Source organism: Callospermophilus lateralis, chromosome 5 (genome assembly GCF_048772815.1).
Source record: "Callospermophilus lateralis isolate mCalLat2 chromosome 5, mCalLat2.hap1, whole genome shotgun sequence".
NCBI classification, from domain to species: Eukaryota; Metazoa; Chordata; class Mammalia; order Rodentia; family Sciuridae; genus Callospermophilus; species Callospermophilus lateralis.
In genome coordinates, this window is record NC_135309.1 from 70739874 (window position 1) to 70761332 (window position 21459).

Below are 21459 nucleotides of genomic sequence, written 5' to 3' on the forward strand. Positions count from 1 at the left end.
GCAGTTTAAATGTCATGTATACAGGTTTGAAAAAAGGCCCCTTTTATTCTAGATAGATCACCTAAAAGAATGAACATTTTAATAACCTAATTGAACATCTATCAAATTGGCTTCTCTTGTGTCTCAGTGCCATCTTGATACTGAGAGGTCCATAAAGAAGAATGAGCCACATCAAGAGGTGTACGCTTTAGTTTCTTCAGTAACTAAAACCCTGCACACCTGCTTCTTCCCTCTGAGTAAATGCACTGTACAGGTTTGACCCAGTGTGTCCTTCTGGTCTTTGTGAGAAAAGAATAGAAACACGGGCAACCTGATTTTGCCCCTCATTTTCCTCCACTAAAAGATTTAGAGAGTTGAAATGAATCATTGCAGAGTTTGCAATTATTTCCAGATTTCAACTATCCCTCCAGTTCCCTAATATCTGATAACCAGGGTGTGACTGTGACTCATGACCCAGTTCAAACCACTTTCTTCCCTTTTATGAAGATGTCTCCAAAAAGGTAACCATAGTGCGAGTTTAGTCTGGGGCTTCCTTTGACTTGTATGAAATTGCCAAGCCTGAGCAGAGGCAGGAAACCCTTTCTTGAAGCCTGGCTGCTGGTGCTAGATGTGAACAGAGTTTGTTTCATCACACTGCCCCCTAGAGATCAGGAGGAGGAATCATCACAGTAATAGGTAGACTCTTAGGCAGTTTGCTGAAACACAGAGTAACTGGAACAAGTTCAAGGGGTTTGGAGCGTAGACCTTGGCTGCTACATAGGAAGTAGATTTTTCAACTACTAATAGAATCAATCAATCACCCAGTCTCAGACCCACAACTGAATCTCACGCCTCTGTCACTTTGGTAAGTTACTTGCCCACTCGGAGCCCTGTCTAAAAAGGAATGTAGGATAGTGACCACTTCACATGGGCTCAAGAGGGGTCAATGAGACCACACACACCACACACCCACAAGGGTGAAGGGCACATTGCCACTACATTAACAGTAGCTATAAGACAAATAATCAGCTTGTGAATACCTTATCCTCTCTATGTCTTAGGTTATACATTACAGTTTTATGGCCTTTACTCCTTTAAATCTTTTTTTTTTTTTTTTGCAGTACTGGGGGTCTCCTTTCATTACACTCAGCTTTACCCCATGAGCACACATCCCCAGCCCGTTTTATATTGAGTCAAGGTCTCACTAGGTTGTCAAAGCTAGACATGATTTTGTGATCTTCCTTCTTTAGCTTCCTGAGTAGCTGGGGATTATAGGTGTATGCCACTACACTGACCCCTTTAGATCAGTTTTGATATTAATTGTAAACTTCTTTTACGTATATAAAAATATTAAGGAAGAATCTAGTTTGCTTTAGGTTCCAGGCAGCCCCTCTCCCACTATCACCCTGGTTGTCCCTGCTACTCACCTGAAATATGGTCTTAGTATCCTATGCCTGATTTTGGGGGGAAGGTGGAAGGTACTGGAGATTGAACTCAGGGGCACTCAACCACTGAGCCACATCCCCAGCCCTATTTTATATTTTATTTAGAGACAGGGTCTCACTGAGTTGCTTAGTGCCTCACTTTTGCTGAGGCTGGCTTTGAACCTGTGATCCTCCTGCCTCAGCCTCCTGAGCTGCTAGGATTACAGGTATGCACCACCAAGCTTGACATTACACCTGAATTTTGACATTTTTCCCCATTTAAATTTTAAAGAAAATTCTCAAGTACCTCACAGCCCTGCCTCATGAACAAATTTTATTCAATCATCCTAATTCAAATATGTGTGTGCACACGTGCGTGTGTGTATACAGAGAGGACATGTTTATTTTAAGTTTGAATGTGTCTATACCAAAATATTAACACAGTTCTCTCTGGGCGTGATAAGTGGGTGTTTTTATAATATGGGGGTGCCTTCCTGTATTTTCCAAATCTTCTACAGTATGTCACCTGTGTAACTGGAAGAAAAGCATGCTAAATATAAAAAAGAAACAACCACAATCCTAGGTGTGTATCAACAAGTTGGCACTGTACCTCATGCGTGGCAAGTGCTAAAAAGTCCCAGCTGGGGTTGGGGCACCTCTGGGTTGGCCTGCGGCTCAGCTTGTGACTCAGCCACTTGGTCTGTGTTGACTGAGCCAGTGTAGTAGAGACATCAGTTGGGAAACGTGGCCAGCCTCACCTGTATCATAGAAGGCAGGCCTTATGCCCACGGAGGGGAGTCATAGGACTAACGTCCCTGAGCGGGTCAACAACACACACAGTCCAGAATCTCCTGCATCCCCTTCCATCCCGACACAGTGCATCAACGCTAATGTTCAGCCTGGCCAGCCAATTAGTATATTTACATTTCATCTTGTTCCAGAAGGGCTAAAGTGTCTCACCCAGCTCTCCTCTCGCTATACTTTGGTGAATACGAAGCAGCATGCTTCCTGTTGCATAGCTTTTTACTAATGAAAGCTAACTTTAGGGCTGAGGCTGTAGCTCAGCAGTAGAGCATGTGCCTAGCACACCCTAGGTTTAATTTCCAGCAAAAACAAACAAAAATACCAAATTAATTTGCTACCTAGCTGGTGAACACCTACCATCTGCAAGACTGGGGATAGACACAAGGCCAACGAGATCTTATCTTCCCTCATTGGGGCTTACAGTCTAATGGAACAACCAAGTCCACAGATAGAGAACAGTGAGCAAGACGACTGGAAATCACGAGAAAGGGAATCACCAACCACATGGGCACAGAGAGACTTTATACACCATGCAGCTTGAAAAAGGTGCCAAGTCAGATGTGTGATGCCTTGGAAAGAGAGCATCCAGCAGAAGGGCTTTGCTATCCCTGCTTTATATCTCAATAGAGTAAATGTGTTCTAAAATCTGGACAAATAGAGGTTCAAAGGCTGGCTTCCCCCACTCTCTTAACAGATAAATTATAAGTAAAATATCAGTTGGTGGATACTTTTTAAGTACTGTACTCTTTTTAATAATGTTGTGGTAGCTACTTAAGCTTAATACACTTACCTCTGCACCAGACTCCACTGTAGTGATATACCTGCCCACTCACACCTTGCCATAGGTACAAAGATTGCTTCCAGTTTGTTGCTATTATATCCAATGCTTCAAAGAACATTCTTGAAAATATGATCTTATACTCGTTCAACTATATTCTAAGGGTAAATTCCTAGAAGGGAATTTCTGAGTCAAGGATAATGCATATCTTAAATTCTGATACTACCAAATTGCTCTCATCTCACCAACAGTGAATGACTCTCTCACCAATACTGATATGTAAACACTCTCACCAATACTGATATGTAAATCTCTTTGGTCTTTACAGATAGGATAGCCAACAAATGATCATTTTTTAGCTTTCATTTTTCTTGCTAGTGATACTGAATGTGTTTTCATAGTTTTATTGCCCAATATTAGAACAGCAGATAAAACATATCATTTATGATAATATCATAAATCTATATTCACAGAATCTTATCTATTGTACATAAAGAGATGTAGGGGAGGGTATTCATCAGCTGTTAACAGCTGCCTTGGGCTGGAAGTGTAGCTCAGTCGTAGAGCACTTGCTTAGCCTGAGTAATGCCTTCAGTTCCATCCCCAGGATTGTACAAAAATAAAATGAGTGAACACACAAAAGAACAAACAAACAAAAAAAAACATATCTAGTGGAGGGCTTTGGGTACTTTGTTGTTTTTCTTTTTAAAATAAAGTTGTGGGTACAACCAGAGAAATGAAAAGTTGGGCTCCGCATTCTGCTGTCATGTATGACTAATCAGAACAAATAAATAATAAATAAAATAAAATAAATAAAAATTTTAAAATCATTTGAGTTTTTCAACTCAAATTTTAAAACAACCAGAAATGTTATTGTGTAACAAAATATAGATGAGGCATTTCCAAAATTTAGTTTGTTGAGAGAAGTTGCAATTTTTTTCTTCCATATTTTGACTAGGATGTTTTAACAAACTTTTGTTTGAAAAGATCTCTTACAAATTCTTTTCCTTTGTTAAATTTTAATCAAAAGCAAAAAAAAAAAAAAGTTTTTTAAAAAAACATTTTATTCTTTTTTATAGGTAGCAAAAATAGTTATTTTCACGTAAAAAAAAATTTTAAGTCCCAGTTTAAGTTTTAATATGTTAGGGCAAATTTTGTACAAGCATTCACATCTGTAATAATATTGAAGTAAAATCCTCAGATATTATTAGTGACAATTATCAGGATATAAAGAAATATTAGTAGGTTTTCATTTATTTCAAGTCCAAACTTGAAAAACACCACTGCATCACGGTCTGGCTTCACCTGTCCTGAACATTCTTCCATGATCGCGTCTGTCGGCCTCCACAGAGACAAAAGTCCCAGCCTGCCCTCAAGGTGCTTGGTCTAGCTGGTCTCCCCAGCAGAGACCCTAGATCCTGAGGACCGCAGTCAGGAGGGGAGCTTAGAGTAATAGTGGATGCATATTGAAGACCCATCACATGCTGGGTATCCTCATGAGCACCCTCTGAGATGGGCTCCCTCATTATCCCAATTCTGAAGAAGATCCTGAGGCACGGAGCACTTCAGTTACTGTCCCAAGGTTAAGCTGCTAGTGAAAGGAGAGATCCTTTAAAAGCACTCGCTAACAGTTCTACCCTATGTTGGTTTTATCTTTGTAGCAGACCCCAAATGAGGAATGCTTATTCCTGGAAAGGCTGGAGGAAAACCATTACAACACGTACACATCCAAGAAGCATGCGGAGAAGAATTGGTTTGTTGGCCTCAAGAAGAACGGAAGCTGCAAACGTGGTCCCCGGACTCACTATGGCCAGAAAGCGATCTTGTTTCTCCCACTGCCTGTCTCCTCTGATTAGAGAAATCTGTTCTGGGTGCTGACCACTCCAGAAGAGCCTTGAGGGGTCCTCACCTGATTGACCCCCAAATGTCCCCTTGATCATTGGCTGCGCTAACCCCCAGCCCACGGAGCCTGAATTTGTAAGCAATGCGCTTCTAAATGCCAGTTCCCTTTTTTTTTCAGAGCCCTTTACCCCAGCTCAGTTTGGAACAGAGGGACCAAATTTCTTCCAGGGGTGGCTGGCAGGCCAGTCTGAGTCCAGGTTTGGAGGTTCAGTTGCCGCAGGGCACCTATGGTAGGCTGAGCCTCTCAGTGCAAGGTGGGGCCAAATGAAGTGTGTTCCAGGGTTTGCCAAGTGGCTGTAGGTAACTGCATAGCATTTCCTGCTGCTGAGTAAACCCCAGCTGCTGGTCCCCCAAACATCTGGCCCAACTGCCTCTTTTCCTTTCGGTAGCTCACAAATATTAGCAGAGAAGCAGATCGTGAGGTTTAGAGGAGGGCCATGTTCCGTAATAGAAGCAGGGACAGAGAAGTCCTCCCTTGAGCACAGAAGGGATTTAAATTGGAAAGAGGGGGTGCACTTGGGTGGACATCAGAGAAGGGTGGAATTTCAATGCAGGATAAATGAAGGAGGGGAGGCTCAGCCACGGGGAAGAACGAACCCATAGCCTTAGGAATCAATACCGTGCCCAGGAAGCCTCTGAGGTCAGGAGGAGCATGGGAAGTGGCTTCTTCCTAAAAGCAAGGACCTCAATGCTGGGAAGTTCATTTGGGTCTTGGCAGTGTGTTGGGAGTGACGAGAAAGGAAGGGTGTCACTGGCTAAGGGGATGCTGCACTCTGAGAAGGACGATTTTAGAAGACAGGAAGAAAGGGAAAGTGACACCATGACTTGTGCTTGGCCACCAGTACGCAGGGCTTTGGAGTCCACGTGCAGTGCTTCCCCACTCTGACGTGCTTAGGGGTCAACTGGGATCTGCTTTGAAGTAGCTTCTGGTTGGGTGGGGCTGGGAGCTTCTGCATTGCCAAGGGGCCCCCAGGTCCTGCAGATGCTGCTGCCTTTCCCCAGTGCACCTGAAAGAGCCGATCAGAAAAAAATGTCATTCAAATAAAGGTGGCTCGAAGCCCTGACCCTCACCCACCTCTGCCTCACCTCGAAACATGCACCCCCCACCCTTCCCTGAACATTCAGGCAGCATTGACGGTAGTTAGGCCCGTATCAAGGAAGGATTTTAAAGACCCAATGCTGGCAAAATGCCCATTTAGAAGACATACAAAAGCATACAAAAAAGTGTTAAACCCTCACACACAGCTTCCCCCGAGAGACCATTTCTGTTACCCTTCCTTGTATAAATATGCTTCCTGCTTAAAGTGAACTTGGCCCAAGTGGCTAGCATATTAGTAACACCATTCATCTCTGACATATGATACCGATGCTGAGGCCTTTAATAAGCCATTTAAATTTACTGTGAGACTGTATGTTTTAATCACATTTTGAAATATATAGCTGGAAGGCAGTTAAACTGATTAGCATTCAGCCTTTGAGAATGGTAATAATAGGACAGGATATATGAGGTACTCAGTTAACTAACACTTCACCATGTTTACTCATGAGATTTTTCTTTGTCTTCCACTGTGCTGTCCCACAGTTTCTCTTGACCAATGAGATGATCGTTGTATATTAAAAACGGATGAGAGTGTCAGCTCACGTTTTACAACGCATTGCAGTGATTTTTAACTGAAGCATCATTTCTCACTCATTGAACTGTCAGACTTAGGATGAAAGAAGAACGACAATTTGAAAGTTCAATGTGAGAGCGCATCTGAGGAACTAAGTTGGCATTATGGTTAATAATAGTGATCTGCTTTTGTACAGAAAAATGATTTTATAACTTTTTGTTTTTATAACTTGGATGATTCTATTTTATTTTAGTCAATCTTTGCAGGCAAGTTGGGGATAATGCATTGTGGCTTAACATCTCTTTAGTATGAAGATTTGGCCAGTAAAAGGCATCCAGAGAGGAAATCTAAGATATTTATGATGGTCCATAATTTTTATTGTGTGGATCAAATTCAAGTATAACACTGGCCAAGAAAAATGAAATACCATTGGTAATAGACGAGATGGAAGTTGGTGATTCCAGAGAACCAAAGCATTGAAGTAGATTGTGACTTAGCAATCAGCCCAGTCATCATTTGCATATTTGCTCAATGGAGACCGTGTGCCTGTGTGCCAGGCACTGTACTGGGAACTGGGGTCCCTGGGGACTTTGTCTGTCTGGTTTGCTGCTGTATCCTCTCCCAGGGCATTATATTTATGATGAAAGATGCTGTGGATTCATTTCTTTCAATCAAGTGAAAAACATAGACTTTGCATGTTACTGCTGAGTAAATAGCAAGTCCCAGAAACTTAGGATTTGGAAGAATTGGCTCCTCCCAACATAAGACAAATCCCTAACAGAGTGACAGACAACATAGCAAAGTCAATCTAACATTTTTAACTGTAGACCTGCGTCTGCTTCAGGGGGACTGCTTGCAAGTTAGGAAGAGAGCCCATGAGCTCTTGGCAGAAGGGAGTGGTGAGCAGTTCCCTGTGTGGTTTTGAGCGGGCGAACATTCCCATTGTGCCCTCTCTTCCTTCAGTGATTCTTGCCGCCATCTGCCCATCCTGTGCCTCTCCCGTGCACCCATGTTCAGAATGACTGTCACAAAGGGTCCGACACTCTATTGTCAGGACCACAGAGGCTTCAGCAGGTTGGCAGAGAGGTGTGGGTGGAGGTGGCTCTCATCTCCTCCAGTGGCCAACAGGGTGGATATACAAAAACCAGATGGGTGTACCAGCTGCCACTGCAGAGGAGGCCCTTACTTTGTGCTGGAAGCAAGCCCAGGTCCTTAGCTTGGCAGAGTATGCTGCCTAAAACAGCCAGGCCCATGGCTGCAGAGCAGGTCAATGAGGACACCACCTGTCATTTCGCATCACTCTCTGTCTCTCTCTCTCTTTTTTTGGTATTACAGTTATGCCTTACAAATAACAATAAATGTTCCATTAACTGGTGATTTCGTCTCTGAGTGTCTGAACGTCCTAGTGTCTTTTCTATCAAAAGACTTCCCTTGGCAAGCCTAGGGTGTGGACACTGTTTTCTACTTATCTTGCTCCCAGATATGAGACTTTAATGGCTGACAGGAAAAGCTGTAGCAGAAGCATTTTTTGTTTTGTTTTGTTTAGAAACATAAGGCTTTTGCTAGGGAAAGATATTCAGGAAATGTGTCCCCTCAGGAGCCAGGCTCCACTAATAACTCAGTTAAATCTTTTGCTTCGTAATATAAACCTTGTGAAATTGTGGTACTATCACTGGGCTAAAAGGCTACTGCTTAGGCAAAGATATGGTAAACTGAAAAAAGAAAAAAAAAAAAAGAACAACTTTAGAGCAATGTCAAAAAGCTGCATATCTTCATCCTAAAAGCCCATCAGCTTTTCAAAATTATCATAAGTAAGGATGTTTCCTTATTTGAACCTCCGAATCTCATGATCTCTTGTTCTTGGAGACACAACATGGCTAATTAGATTACACACACACACACACACACACACACACCTGTACAAAAATACCTAGGCCGTGTGTGCCCACTATAGTAATTACATATCTTTCTTTTTCTTTTAAAATTGCCTTGAGCAGTAATTTTTTCTATTTTTTGGAGCTTGCTCACAAAAAGAATTACATGTTCCATTCTAACCCAGCCACATACATATCCTTATACATACACAGTTGAAACAAGAAAAATTCATAAAACGGTATGAGACACACTTTTGATCTTTCTATGATATTCCACTAAAAATGCTGATCCAATAGTTAAATTAGGTCTCAACATTATTGGGTCACAACCACATTAAATTTTTTTAAATTGCTTTTAAAAAAGCAATTGTCCTCCTTCCCAAAGATGGAGAGACCCAATTAGGATCCTGTGCTGACTTCAGTGTTCTCACTGCACACTCACCCCAGTACTGGGAATAGAAGCCAGCGCTAGCTGGACAAGAGCTTTACCTCTGATTTACACCCCCAGTCTGACTTTATTGTTTTCAATGGCATGATTTGTTCTTGAATAAATAAGACAAGGGACATCCTGTCACCCAGGCACCATCTGTTCTGAAGCTCAGCGGTTGTCTTAGCCTGGTTTGCCACTAATCAGGCAAAATGAATGCGACCATGCAGATTCCACGGCACCCACCCACAGCCGCCAGTGCTGGTCTAGCAGATTTCTGCTCTTGGAAGCCCTGGAGACTCTGGCCCACTCCCTTTTCCTTTGGAATGAATGGTCACCACTTTGGGTCTTGAGGTCATCCCCTCCCTAACTCCCACGGTCTTCATTCTCCCCTCCTGCCCCCCCCCCCAAGAGAGATGAAGCAGCAATCATAACCATTTCTAAGAAATGTATAAAAAGACTGAGCCAGGAAAAGGCCATAAACCTAGGACCTCTGAGCATCCTCTCCAGCCACCAGCACTTTCTGGAAATTACCCTCTGGCCTCTTACCTACCTCTAGGAAAAATGGATTACCACTCTAAGACCTCAGATAAACGCCACTGCTGTTGGAAGGAAGCTTTTAAATTCCTGTTTTTTGCTGAACCAACTTTTAAAAAGTACTTCTGTTCCCTGGATGTATGAGGGGGTAGGGTGGGTGAGAAGAGGCCTCATGGGGATGAACTTGACACCAAAGAGAAAACTATGAATGAAGTTATCACTTTTCATGTTTATGGGCTTGAGGGCCTGCTTGTCATGGGGCAGGCAGGGCGGGCAATCTCAAGTCCTAAGCCCTAGCGGGTAGTTGTTATATTGCTAGTAGGGTAACAGCGGCACATCAAGCAAAAACGTGACTTCAACTGTAGTTTCACAAATTATCAAAATATATATATATGGGGTAATAGTGATACTGTAGGGATATTTAAGCCCATCCAAGCCTGGGGATCTGTAGGTTTCCCATTTCAGAAGTAGTAGGGATGACGTGTCTAACAACTGTTAAAATGAAATAATGGCTAGTAGAAGCAGCACCCCCACCTTCCTCATGCACTCCTAAAACGCCCTCCACCACCAGAAAGAAACTCCCTTTGTCACTGTGCATAAAATTTACTCCCAAACCCAGTCAGAGAACCAGAGGCATGGGGATTTGACATCAGGTACTCCAGACCCCAAGATTTCTCCAACATTATCTCTGGTGTCAGGGGAAAAGTACTAAATGACTCTTGGAGTCTTTCTGCAACATTGGACTTACTTTGCAGTTGACATATTGACCATGACATACTACACCGCTAGCTTTCCACCCTAGTTATAAAATTAAAAGGAGAAACGAGGTCACACACAGCTTGAAGCCAGAGGGTAGGTTTGCTGTTTAAAATGCACATATTGTAGGCCCAGTTTTTGGGGTCTTCTGATGGGTCTGAGAGGGTTTGTGATGTGGGGAGGAGGTATCTCCCAAACAGCTTCCTTCCCTCTTAGTTCTCACTGTCACACAGGCTAAATTTACACATTTGGCAGCTAAACATTGGTGTCTGTTTTATTACGTAAACAAGCAAAACCTCACCCTGTCCTTGATGTGCTTTTCTGTGGCCTTAATGAAGGGTTGGGCACTCTTGTTTGGAACTGCATTCGATTTAAGGATTTGGTTCCCTTGCCCGAAATGTTTAGGGATGTAGATGTAGATGGGCAATTTGCGCAAATCATCACAGAAATATACCTCATTGAAAGTTTCACATTTCATGTTTTCCTGTCGTAGGGGGAAAAAAAAGATGTACTTTAGTCTGACCCGGAGATACATAGAGTAGGATGTTAGATTGTCTTGCTGATAGACCTTGGCCAGCAGTCTTTATCCTCCAGAACAGGTCATAGGAATGTTACTGTAAACTAACCTCTTTTGTGTGGGCTGGAAAAAAAGGACCCTTCAGAGCCTGGGAATATCAACTATGTTAAGAGTTTAGTAATTTCCTGTGGAAATGAACAGAAAAATCTATGGCGTTCTCAAAATAGAGCACCTGCATTCATGGTGCTGCTGACCCCAGGACACAGTGCAGACTCTAGGACTGGCCAGGTTATTTCTGGTATAAAACTGCAATCGTGGATGGGTGTATGGAGGGAAATTTGCTTCTATCTCTTTGGTGTACTACAATGTGTCCTATTATTTAACTGAGGTGAAGAAGAGAGATGGGTTTGAAGATAGCTTGAAAACATGTAACTCTCAAATATCTTGAACATCTGGGAAGAATTTGATAGGACAGAGGCCACCTAGTCCAGTGCTTCAAAACAAAGGGCAGCAATAAATTGAAAAATGAAGCATTTTGCTTCAATTCCTCACTCACTCATCTATTCATTCATCATTCATTGTCTACCACTCTATTAGTCAAAATTCATGCAGGAGATAGTAACCACAACAATGATTTTAACAGGGAAATTTTAATGGCTTAAAAAGGGGATTCACTACTAAGAGGGATAAGAAGATCTCAAAAAAAAAAAAAAAAAAAAAGTGGAATAGCAGATGCAGGAAGCAGCTACCATCTGCAAGGCTGAGGAGAGTACTCCAGGAGGGGACAAACTTGAAAGAGGGTGAGATGCAGATTTAGTAAAGCTGAGGCTGTGACCCACGGGATGGCGAAGAATTTCCCTAAGGTGCTTCAGGGAGTTCTCCCCCAGAGTGACGGTGAAAGTCTCTAGGTGTGACTTCCTGGGGTTCTAGCAAAATCGACAGAGGTGTACTCCACTAGGTCTCCCACAGGAAGGTACCCACTGGGCTCTGTGCCCTAGGAACAGGAGGAAATCACAAGAACCCCAAAGAAAAGCCCCTTCTTCTTACAGCGTCCCGCCAGCGCCCTCTATTGACAAGTCTTGCATTGCATCTGCTGGTATAGAAGAAATGTTGAAAGGGTCCAGTTCCAGTATCTGAAAAGTCGATGAGGAAAGAAAGCAATAGATGGCTAGCTGGCATAACCATGCCTCACATACTTTACTACACACAGTATTTTAAAATGAGAAACTGTGATCCTTTCTCTTGGTTTTTACTTGTTTGTTCATTTTTTGGTACTGGGGATTGATCCAGCTGTGGTCCTTTCTCTTAAAAATCTTATTATAAGCCAGGTATGACAGCTCACATCTGTAATCCAATGATTCAGTAGGCCAAAGCAGGAGATTCACAAGTTCAAGTCCAGACTGAGCAACTTACTAAGATCCTTTCTAAAAATCAAAAAATAAAAAAGGCAGGGGATGTAGCTCAGTGGTAGAGCACTTGCCTAGCACATGTGAGGTCCTGGATTAAAAATCTATCCCCTCACTCAAGAGAAAAACAAAATGTTTATCATAGTAGTGGAGAAAATACCTAAATGAAAGTGTTAGGGTTCTGTTTTTTCTTTTCTTTCTTTCTTTTTCTTTTTTCTTTTTTTTTGCTTTGTCCCTTTTAAAGAATATAACAGTCTCTCTAAGCCCTCTGAGCCACTCGGATGAGTACCTTGTATGTTCATAGCACTGTCTTTACATATGGCTATTCATTCATTAGTTTAAATCAATTTAAACCAACATAACATACATGTACAGAAGAAGGCAGTTTTGAAGCCAGACTAGAGAGTGGGAATCCCAGTTCTCCATTTAATGACATCAGAACTTTGGGCAAGCTACTTACTCTGTCTGTGCCTCCATCTCTTCTTGGGTAAATACAAACAGTATGAACCTCACAGTGTCATCAGGAGGATCTAATAAGAAGGAGACACGCAAGAACTGTGAAACACAACCTCTGGCATATGACAAGGATTCAGTAAACATTTGGTATTGTCTTTATAATATGTATAATCAAACATATTATAAAATAAGAAATGGCTAAAAATGATCTTTTAAGACTCCCCATTTAGGAAAGAATGATTTCATGAGTCTATATTTAAAGAGATCTTACTCCATATAATCCACATGAAGAAGATATAAGAATCTTATTTGACCCCAAGTTAATGAGGTCCAGATTACAGTAATTTTTCTACAGTAGTCTGAGCTGGTCAGTGCACATCTAGGCCATTGTATCTGATTCTAGATGCTGCATGGTAAGTGATGTTTTATAAATTAAAAAAAAAAAGTTAAGTGGAGAATAACAGTAGTTAAGAGAAGAGATAAAGATAAAAGCTCTCTTCAGATAGTTTGAGTACCTTTTGCTTTTCTTGCTCTGGTATGTTTAGTATTTGGGACTTAATAAGAAAGTGATTTGGGTTTAATAAAAGGGAAAAAATTAAAATAGTAAAGTCATTCCCATTTCTGAAGGTACATCCACAGCCAGTGACTGACATCTGCTACTCCTGGAGATTTTCATAGTCTGTGGCAAATCCACTGGCGTGTCACCCTAACTCCCTTCTGATATGCCCTACCTGCAGGCAGACCCTAGCCTTTAACACCTGCAGGGATGGCCCTGATGAAGAGAGCTGCTGTCCCCAAGGGAGTCCTCTTCTTGAAGTGTCCTGCAAGGGTGTATAATTCTTTGGGCAGCTCTCAAGGTCATTCCAGGTTCAGAACTTCTCGTGGAACCCACTGAAGCCCACACTGAGACGGCCTTAATTTCTCCCTCTGCCCTCTGCTGCTTCCTTCCCTTCCACAGGAGTTCTAAGAGCACTCTATAACCTCCCTGCCACTGATCTCCCTCTCAGAGTCTGCTTCTCAGGGACTCCAGTCTGTGACAGCACCCTTCTAGGATGCTATTGATACTATTTTGAGTAAGGTAATGGTAAAGATCCCTACAGCTCTGTGATTCTACAGAGTCTCTGGGCATCTGAAGGTGACTGGTTTAGATTTACAAGGTTACAACCTGTCTCCTCTGTGGACAATATTTACTAAGGCCCAAATGTGCATTAAGCCTGGTGGGTACAATGGTACACACACACACACACAAGAACAAAATCACCTCTGGAGCTTACATTTTTGTGAGGGGAAACATACTGACAAATGCATTCTTTCCCAAATTTCAGTCATTTTCATTCTGTTTCCAGAATGTTTGCCTCATATGCCTGTTTCCGGACCACAGTGCTCCTGATTCACATGGTTTGCATAGGTGGATTCAGAGTTTTATCTACTTTAGACCCATCGTAAGGTGGCCTAAAATGTTCACAAAATGTTGTTCATTACTACCAGTACTATGTAGACTTTTTTTTTTTAAAAAAATGCACATTAAAAAAAAACACATAACCCATAATAAAACAAATATCCATATATCGATAAGCTGGCACACATACCTACACCACACTTCAGGAAGCAATTTTTATAAAAGATCATACAGAGAAACGTATAATTGCAACTGTCACAGGTGCTTACAAAGGAGAAGTATCAGGCATCCTGGACCCTCTGGTAAGGGGTTAAACTTGCTCAAGAGCTTCCCTGAGAAGCAACCTGACATCTGAAGGAAGAGCAAAGCTGACTAGGTCAAGAGGCATGGGCAGGCCTGTGAAGAACATTCCAGATAGAAGTAGCAGCATGTGCCAAATGCCTGTGACAGGAGAGAGCATATGCCTGGGAGGCTCAGTGTAGAAAGCAAAGGGGCAGGAACAGAGTAGGACCTGAGGCCCACCAGAGAGGCGGATGCCAGAAACGGAAAAGTTGGGTGGACTGCCTTCTCCAACATCTGTAGATAACCAAGTGGAAGTTACATATGCATAATCGTTCTCTCTCCACGCACAGCTGAATTATAACGCTTCTCTAGTGCCTCTGCCAAAGAACACAAATAATCAGTATCAGCATGCATGTGTCTGGCCTGGGTTCAGATCTGAGAGCCTGAGAAATGTATTCCAGACTTGAAACTCTGGAGGCTGAGGTTACATTTGCTAAATATTTAGATCTTTTCACTGAGGCTTTTATTCATTCCATCCAGCAGGTGGAGTACAGGAAAATGCTCCACCCCACCGCCCCCCCCCCCCCACAATGAATTCCCTCGGACCCAGCAGGAAGAGCAAGATTTGCCAGCATAGTCAAGGGTGAGAGTTAGCACAAGGGAACCGTGATTATGTATTGGCATCTCATTCATCTGAAAACACGAAGGAATTAGCTTCTTACTGTTGTGCTTCCGGAGATTCTGAATTTGGTGTTTCTGCCCCTGTTTGGATAGCTACGTTATTAATCAGTCCAAAAACAAATGAATTAGCTTAAAAAGAATCACACAGGGCTGGGGATATGGCTCAAGAAGTAGCGCGCTCGCCTGGCATGCGTGCGGCCTGGGTTCGATCCTCAGCACCACATACAAACAAAGATGTTGTGTCCGCCAATAGCTAAAAAAAATAAATAAATATTAAAAAAAAAAAAAAAAAGAATCACACAGCCAAACCTTACATTCTTCACAAGGGAGAAAAAGGCAACTGGAAAACTCTTCAGAGATGGTGCCAGTTTCAGAGCTCAGGAAGGAACTGGCTGTCTGGGGATGTCTTAATCTGGGTATGAAAATAAATAACATAAGAAGCTTATTTACACAGATCTAAAGAGAAAAACTCCACAGCCCATATTACCCTTCAGGAACTAGCTTCCTAAGGTCCTAAAGTAAAATAGTGACCCTATAGAAAGAACAAAGAAATCAAAAAGACAGAAAATAAGTAGAGAGAGAAAAATTTTGGTACTCCAGATTCTGTAAGAAATGACTGATTCTTCGTAATAACCTCTCTGAATCGACCTCATTTGTTTTTCTAAAAGGATGGAGATCTGCTTTCCTGACAACCAAACAAAAAAGAGAGTCCCTGAATCCCTCCTTTGTGGGACAGATTGTAACAGACACCAGAGAATTATGAAAAAAAAACACAAAAAACAAAAAGCATACTATTGAGGGGCTTCAAAACTTAGCTGGAGAATGTGACATATAAACGAATCATTTAAAAGCAACGAGAAAAGCACTAAAAGAAATATGTACAGGATGCTTTGGGAACACAGGTAGAAGGAAAAAAAATCTTCCTAGGGGTGTTAGGAAAACTTCCCAGAGAAGCAACATTTGAGCTATGTCAGAACAGGGGAGCAGGTGTTATGATTTGAATGTCTATGTGTCCCCGAAATGCACGCACATGTTGAAACCCAGTCACCATTGTGATGGGATTGGGAGGTGACTAGGTGAAGTGGGCTCTATCCTCATGAAGGGGATCAGTGCCCTTATTTTAAAATAATAATAATAAAAAAATAGACCCCAGAGACCCCATAGACTGCTTTATCTTTTCCACCATGAGCAGACACATGACACAGGTTCAAACAGTCAAGCTGTGGTCCGTGAGTCAGAAAAGTAGTCTATTTATTGGCCCAGAGATATGGCTACCATGGACCCTGTATCCTGAGGAACAGAGGTCACTCTCCAAGGGTTTATAACAATCATCCATCCTCAAGAAGATTTGGGCTACAAATTTATACTACCTGTCTGGTTGAGGAACCTCAGCCATAGAAATAAACATAAGAAATGGCCCATGGTATTCCCGGGACACCAAGTCAAAGGAAACAGAACTCTCTCTGCAGATTCAACTTCCCAAATCAGGACACATGTTTTTTCCATGTTTATTGAATCTCTAATCCCTAGTTCATAATTCAAAACTTACTTGCAAAAAGTTGAATGAGACAGTCGGCAGACATGCCGAACAGCAATGCTAAATGTCCAAGAACTTCAGAGAGTGGAACCATCGGTGCTGATCGGGTGTCCTCACCATAGAATACGTGCCTGTAAAATGATCAAATATGTTTTTCAAAAGGGCGTGAAGAAATATAAAGGTTCTCACAAATCCAAGGCAAATTTAATTCAGAAAGGAGCCAAATAGAACTTGAAATTAAAAAGATACTGGAATTAAAAACCCAAAGGGTAGAACTCCCAGAAATGGCAGATGATTAAAGTGGTTATGAAATCCTCCCACAGATAACAATGATAAAAAATAGGATAAAAACCATTTAAAAAACACACACACAACTACTGAAAGACAGAAGCAGAAGAATCTAATCTCAAAAACTGCCACAGGAAGAGGTAAGAATTTTGAGTTTCTGTCTTCCTGGCTTGAGGGTGATGCCCAACCCTCACAGCTACAACTGTGAAAAATAGCAGTGGAAAACCACTGTTTTACCAGCTGAAGGTGCCAGAGATCAGAGTTCAAGGCTGGAAAAGTAGCTAGAAATCTACAGGAAAAGTACTGGCAGTAGAAAAACCACAGAAGGAATATAAAACTATGAGTATAAACTCTGCCCAAACCCTTGGCCAGAAACTAAACTACGCAGATGTGGTAGGAGACCCTAAGGGACGTGGTGAAAAAGTGGACAGAAACCAGAAAGAAATCTGCTCTTGAACAGAGCTGTGTGCAGTCACTGCCTTTTTAAATTTATTTATTTTTTTAAACTGAGTAAATTTCTCAACTGTGCACAAGTCAGGTGATGGAAAATTGAATCTTACAGGCCTGAAATGTTAGAGAGAGTGCTCAAAATTGGCCAAATAGCTAGAAAACAGGGAGAGGGAACCCCTAGAAGTAAGAAAATCACAGAGAGCAATTCCATCTCTGTTGAAATCCTTGGCTAACCACCAAATGACAGAAACAGGGGGAACCCCCAAAGGGCCAGAAGAGAAACACAGCAATGGGAAGCCATAGGAACAGAGAAATCAGCTACTGAGCCTCACGAGGTGACAAAGTTTGCAGGGGAGTCCAGACAAATTAACTGCTTGCCAGGTCAAAACCCAACAAAGCTCAAAATAATGCAACAGAATCTGGAGTTGCCAGAGTGGGTTATCTACAAGGCCCAACTTTCAACCAGAAATTCCTAGACGTGCACAGAAACACGAAAGTGGTCTCTATTCTCCCAGGAAAAGGCAGCCAACAGAAACTGACTCTGAGTGACTCTGGATGTTGGACTTCGTGGGCAAAATCTTTAAAGTAGTTATTATAAAAATGTTCAAAAAAATTAAAGGAAATTATTATATCACTTTTAATGAACAGCTAGGAACTCTCAGTGGAGAAATGAGAACTGAAAAACAAAAACACCACCACCAAAAAAACAAACAAACAAAAAAAACAAATAAACAGAGCCAGGAAGATCTAGGTCTGAAAAATATGGAAACTGAAATTTAAAAAGATCATGACTCGGGCTCAACAAAAATTTGGGATGGTAAAACAAAGAATCAGTGAACATGAAGACAGTTAATGGAGACGCCAGATTCACACAACTGCAAGAATAAGAACTGAAGAGAAAGGAAGAGGACCTCAGGACCTGGGGGATAGATATCCAGATGTTCCAGATGTTGGTATACATGTCATTGGAATTCCAAAGGAAGAGGAGAAAGAAGAGGAAGAAAAGGTAACCGAAGAACTCTTCATTAAAAACTTCCCAAAGGGGCACAAGGAAACTTTTAAGGATGGTAGAAATGCTGTGTGCTTTGAGCACAGAGGTGTATACATTCATCAAAACTCACCTAATTGTATACTATAAAAGATGTATATCAGTCAGTATCTAATACTATCTAATACTCTATTTTAAAAAGTGATGAAATATGCTCATCTCCCCCATTAAAAACATCCTAATGTATGAGTTCAATATTATATTGGCGATGTTTGCACTTCCCAATCTTTTATCTATTGTTTGCTTAGAGTATTTCCTTTAATTACATGTTAAGGGTAGGTTTGTTCCCATAAATACTCTTGGTTATCCTTTGTTTGAAAATATTTTTATTTCCTATTCATTGCTAAATATTTTTACCAGATATAGAATCCATGGTTGAGATTTTTGTTTTTTGTTTTAATTTGAGAAAAATGTGCTATTTCTTTCCTCCATGGGTTCAGAGAAGTGAGGAGGTATGAGGGGTTTTGGTGTTGTTGTTTTGCTGGTGTTTGGATTATGTAGGGTAGAGGCCACCAAATGGTCCTTTGGCTAAGGGAACAGCTTTTCTTAGAACATTTTATTTTTGTCTGTGCCTGTCTCAGACTATCATAGATTGAATGGCTTAAACAACCAACACCAATTTCTCACAGTTTTGGAGGCTAAGGAATTCAAGAACAAGGTATCTGAAGGTCCAGTATCTGGTGACCCACTTGCTGACTTGCAGATGGCCAACTTCTTGCTGTGTCCTGCTTGGTGGAGAGGTAGGGAAAAGCAAGACCTCATGTCTCTTTATTCAAGAGCAATGATCCAATTCATGAGGATTCCAATCTCATGACTTAATTCCCTTACAAAGGCCCCATCTCTTAGGTGTTAGGATTCAATACATGAATTTTGGGTGACACAAACTGCCTATCTACAGCTTCTACAGCTCTTTAGTTGGGAGATTTGGGAGATGATGAGGAAAATAAAGGAAATTTCCATTGAGCTTCTCCTCAGTCCCAAAGTCCCCAGTTGGCCAACTTCTTTCCATATTTCAAAGTCTTCTTAGGCTCCTTTGTTGTGTCATGTCAAGGGTTTTTAAATTACAAGAAAGACAACCTGGGAAGATTGGAGCTCCTCCATTTTTGGCTCAAACTCAAGATATAGAATTTTTCCAACACTATGATGGACATTTTCAAACACAAAGCAAAACTGAAAGGATTTTACAGTAAAACCCATATACCAAAACCACCTAGATTTTATCACTGACATGCTACACTTGGGTTGGCCTGGTCCTGAACAGCTAAAGTCTAGAATGCAAAATGTCCTCTACAGTACAGTAGGAAAAGTTTCCTGAAATCATGACAGTAATTCCAACAAAATGTTTGGAAGCCAGTTTTTGTCTAGGCCTGTCTGAGTTTAGACTATCATAGACTGAGAGACTTGAAAATACAGGTGTATGACTTTATCATATAAAGTTACTAATGTGTGAAACTATTGTGTAAAGATGTATAAATGGGTAGTAATATTACAAAGGAAAGCAAAAAAAAAATCTATCGCAAAAGTCATAATTGGCCAAATTATATTGTGCACATGTACAAATATGTAACAACAAAATCTCATCATTATGTACAACTATAATGCACCAATAAAAATGTGCAAATAATAAAAATAAAGTCATAATAGCAAAACCATGATGAAAAGACAGAAAAACAGAACTGAAGAAATTAACCAGCATGTCACGTGGTGAGATACGTGAGGGCTGGGGAGGAGAAAGGGAGGAGGCCATGCAGTGTGGGAAAAGAGGGGAAACTGAGAGAGGAGATGTGGAGGGACGGGGACTGAAACTGTTCTTGCTTTGATGAAAGGCAGAATCCTAAGGTTCTGGAACCATGTGGAGTTCTCTGCCGGATCTATGCCCACATTCAGAGGGACAGACACCAGGAGGAACAACATCATAGAGAATATCTTTAAAAGAACTGAAGGAAAGAGTAGTTCCCTGTACAGTGGCATTTACAGCAGCAGCAACACAACAATAGCAGCCAGGAGAGAGGAGACTCTGTCTTCAAAGGGCTGAGAGAAAATAATCGTTAACCGGCTGGTTCCCTGTGACCAACGTCAAGTCATTTCTGAACTTCTGTTTTGAGCTTTCTTGTTACCTCTTTACTCCCAGTCCATCAAATATGTCCAGTCTCTTAGGCTTTGAAGGGATTTTATTTAAAGTAAACAGTGTTAATATGCTCAGGGTGTTAATGACATAAGACTGTGGACTGCCAGTGTTGACCTAAGCCATTTTTATTATATTACTAAACTATGCACAAATATATAAAACTAGGTCTAATGCTCATATGCTTATAATTCTCACACAATTACTAAGCCTAAAATGTATAAATAAAGGCATAGGACTTATGCATAGATTAAAAACAAAATGTCAATGAAATCCAAAATATTGACATAAATGTGACAGACTGTGCTATTCATCTGTTGATGGACACTTGGGTGGTTGCCACAGAATAATTGCTAAATTCTTAAAGACCAGAAGCGTATCATGTAGTTGTGCATTTTCTTTTTTGCTGTGAGAGGCTAAGCATAGTCGCTCCGAATGATGAGCCTGAAATCAGAGGCTTTGTAAGTTATTGTTGTCCTGATTGTAATTTGTCCTTTTTAAGATAAGCTCATTTTAACTTCTGTTTCTGTTTGTTTTGTTTTGTTTTGCAAAGCTGGGATGAAACCCAGGACCTGCTAGGCCAGCGCTTTACTACTGAGCTGCATTCCCGGCCCTGTTTCATGATTTTAAAAGGTCAATTAATTTCATGAGGAACCTCAAAATACAATACCAAAAATCTTCCATTCAAGGGAATGTGCTGATGAAGGGGGGACCATGAAGCAGGCTTAGCTGCTCTGCAAAGCCGGTTAGCGTGAGTCTGGACCCCTTGATCCTCACACCTTGGGGTCTCCTCGGTCTATCTTGCAGTGGGACATTACCTGCCGTCCCCCTGGTCCCATATGAACACAAACCCAGGAACTGAAGGAGGGTGGCCAGACTGACACAGAGATTCAGAATGAGTTCACAGTCCTTCTGAAAGCTGCACACACGCGTGTCCACACACACACACACACACACACACACACCCCGCTTGCATATTTAACAACTTCATTTTTATCCTGAAAATGAAGGATTTTAAGGCAAGAAAATCACTTGGGATAAGAATCTCAGATGGTGGAAGGCTCTGGCAAGCTGTTGATAAAAGGAAAGATATGTCACACTTTAGAGGCGCAAAAGAATGACCATGAACATTCAAACCAGGAATGGTGCACATTTGTAATCCCAGCTACTCATGAG

The 21459-nt window shown here is 41.5% G+C and overlaps 1 protein-coding gene across 6 annotated transcripts in view; it reads left to right on the forward strand.

Moving 5' to 3' along the window:
* Fgf1 (fibroblast growth factor 1) overlaps positions 1-7832 on the forward strand; it is a 94718-nt gene extending 86886 nt beyond the window's left edge. For 4 of the 6 annotated variants that reach the window (XM_076856782.2, XM_076856781.2, XM_076856784.2 and 1 more), the window contains one exon: positions 4647-7832. In XM_076856782.2, the coding sequence (XP_076712897.1) occupies positions 4647-4841 (195 nt within the window). In that variant the 3' untranslated portion in view covers positions 4842-7832. The remainder of the gene's footprint in view (positions 1-4646) is intronic. The other 2 variants (XM_076856785.2, XM_076856789.2) reach the window with 2 other exon arrangements.
* The last annotated feature ends 13627 nt before the right edge of the window (positions 7833-21459 follow it).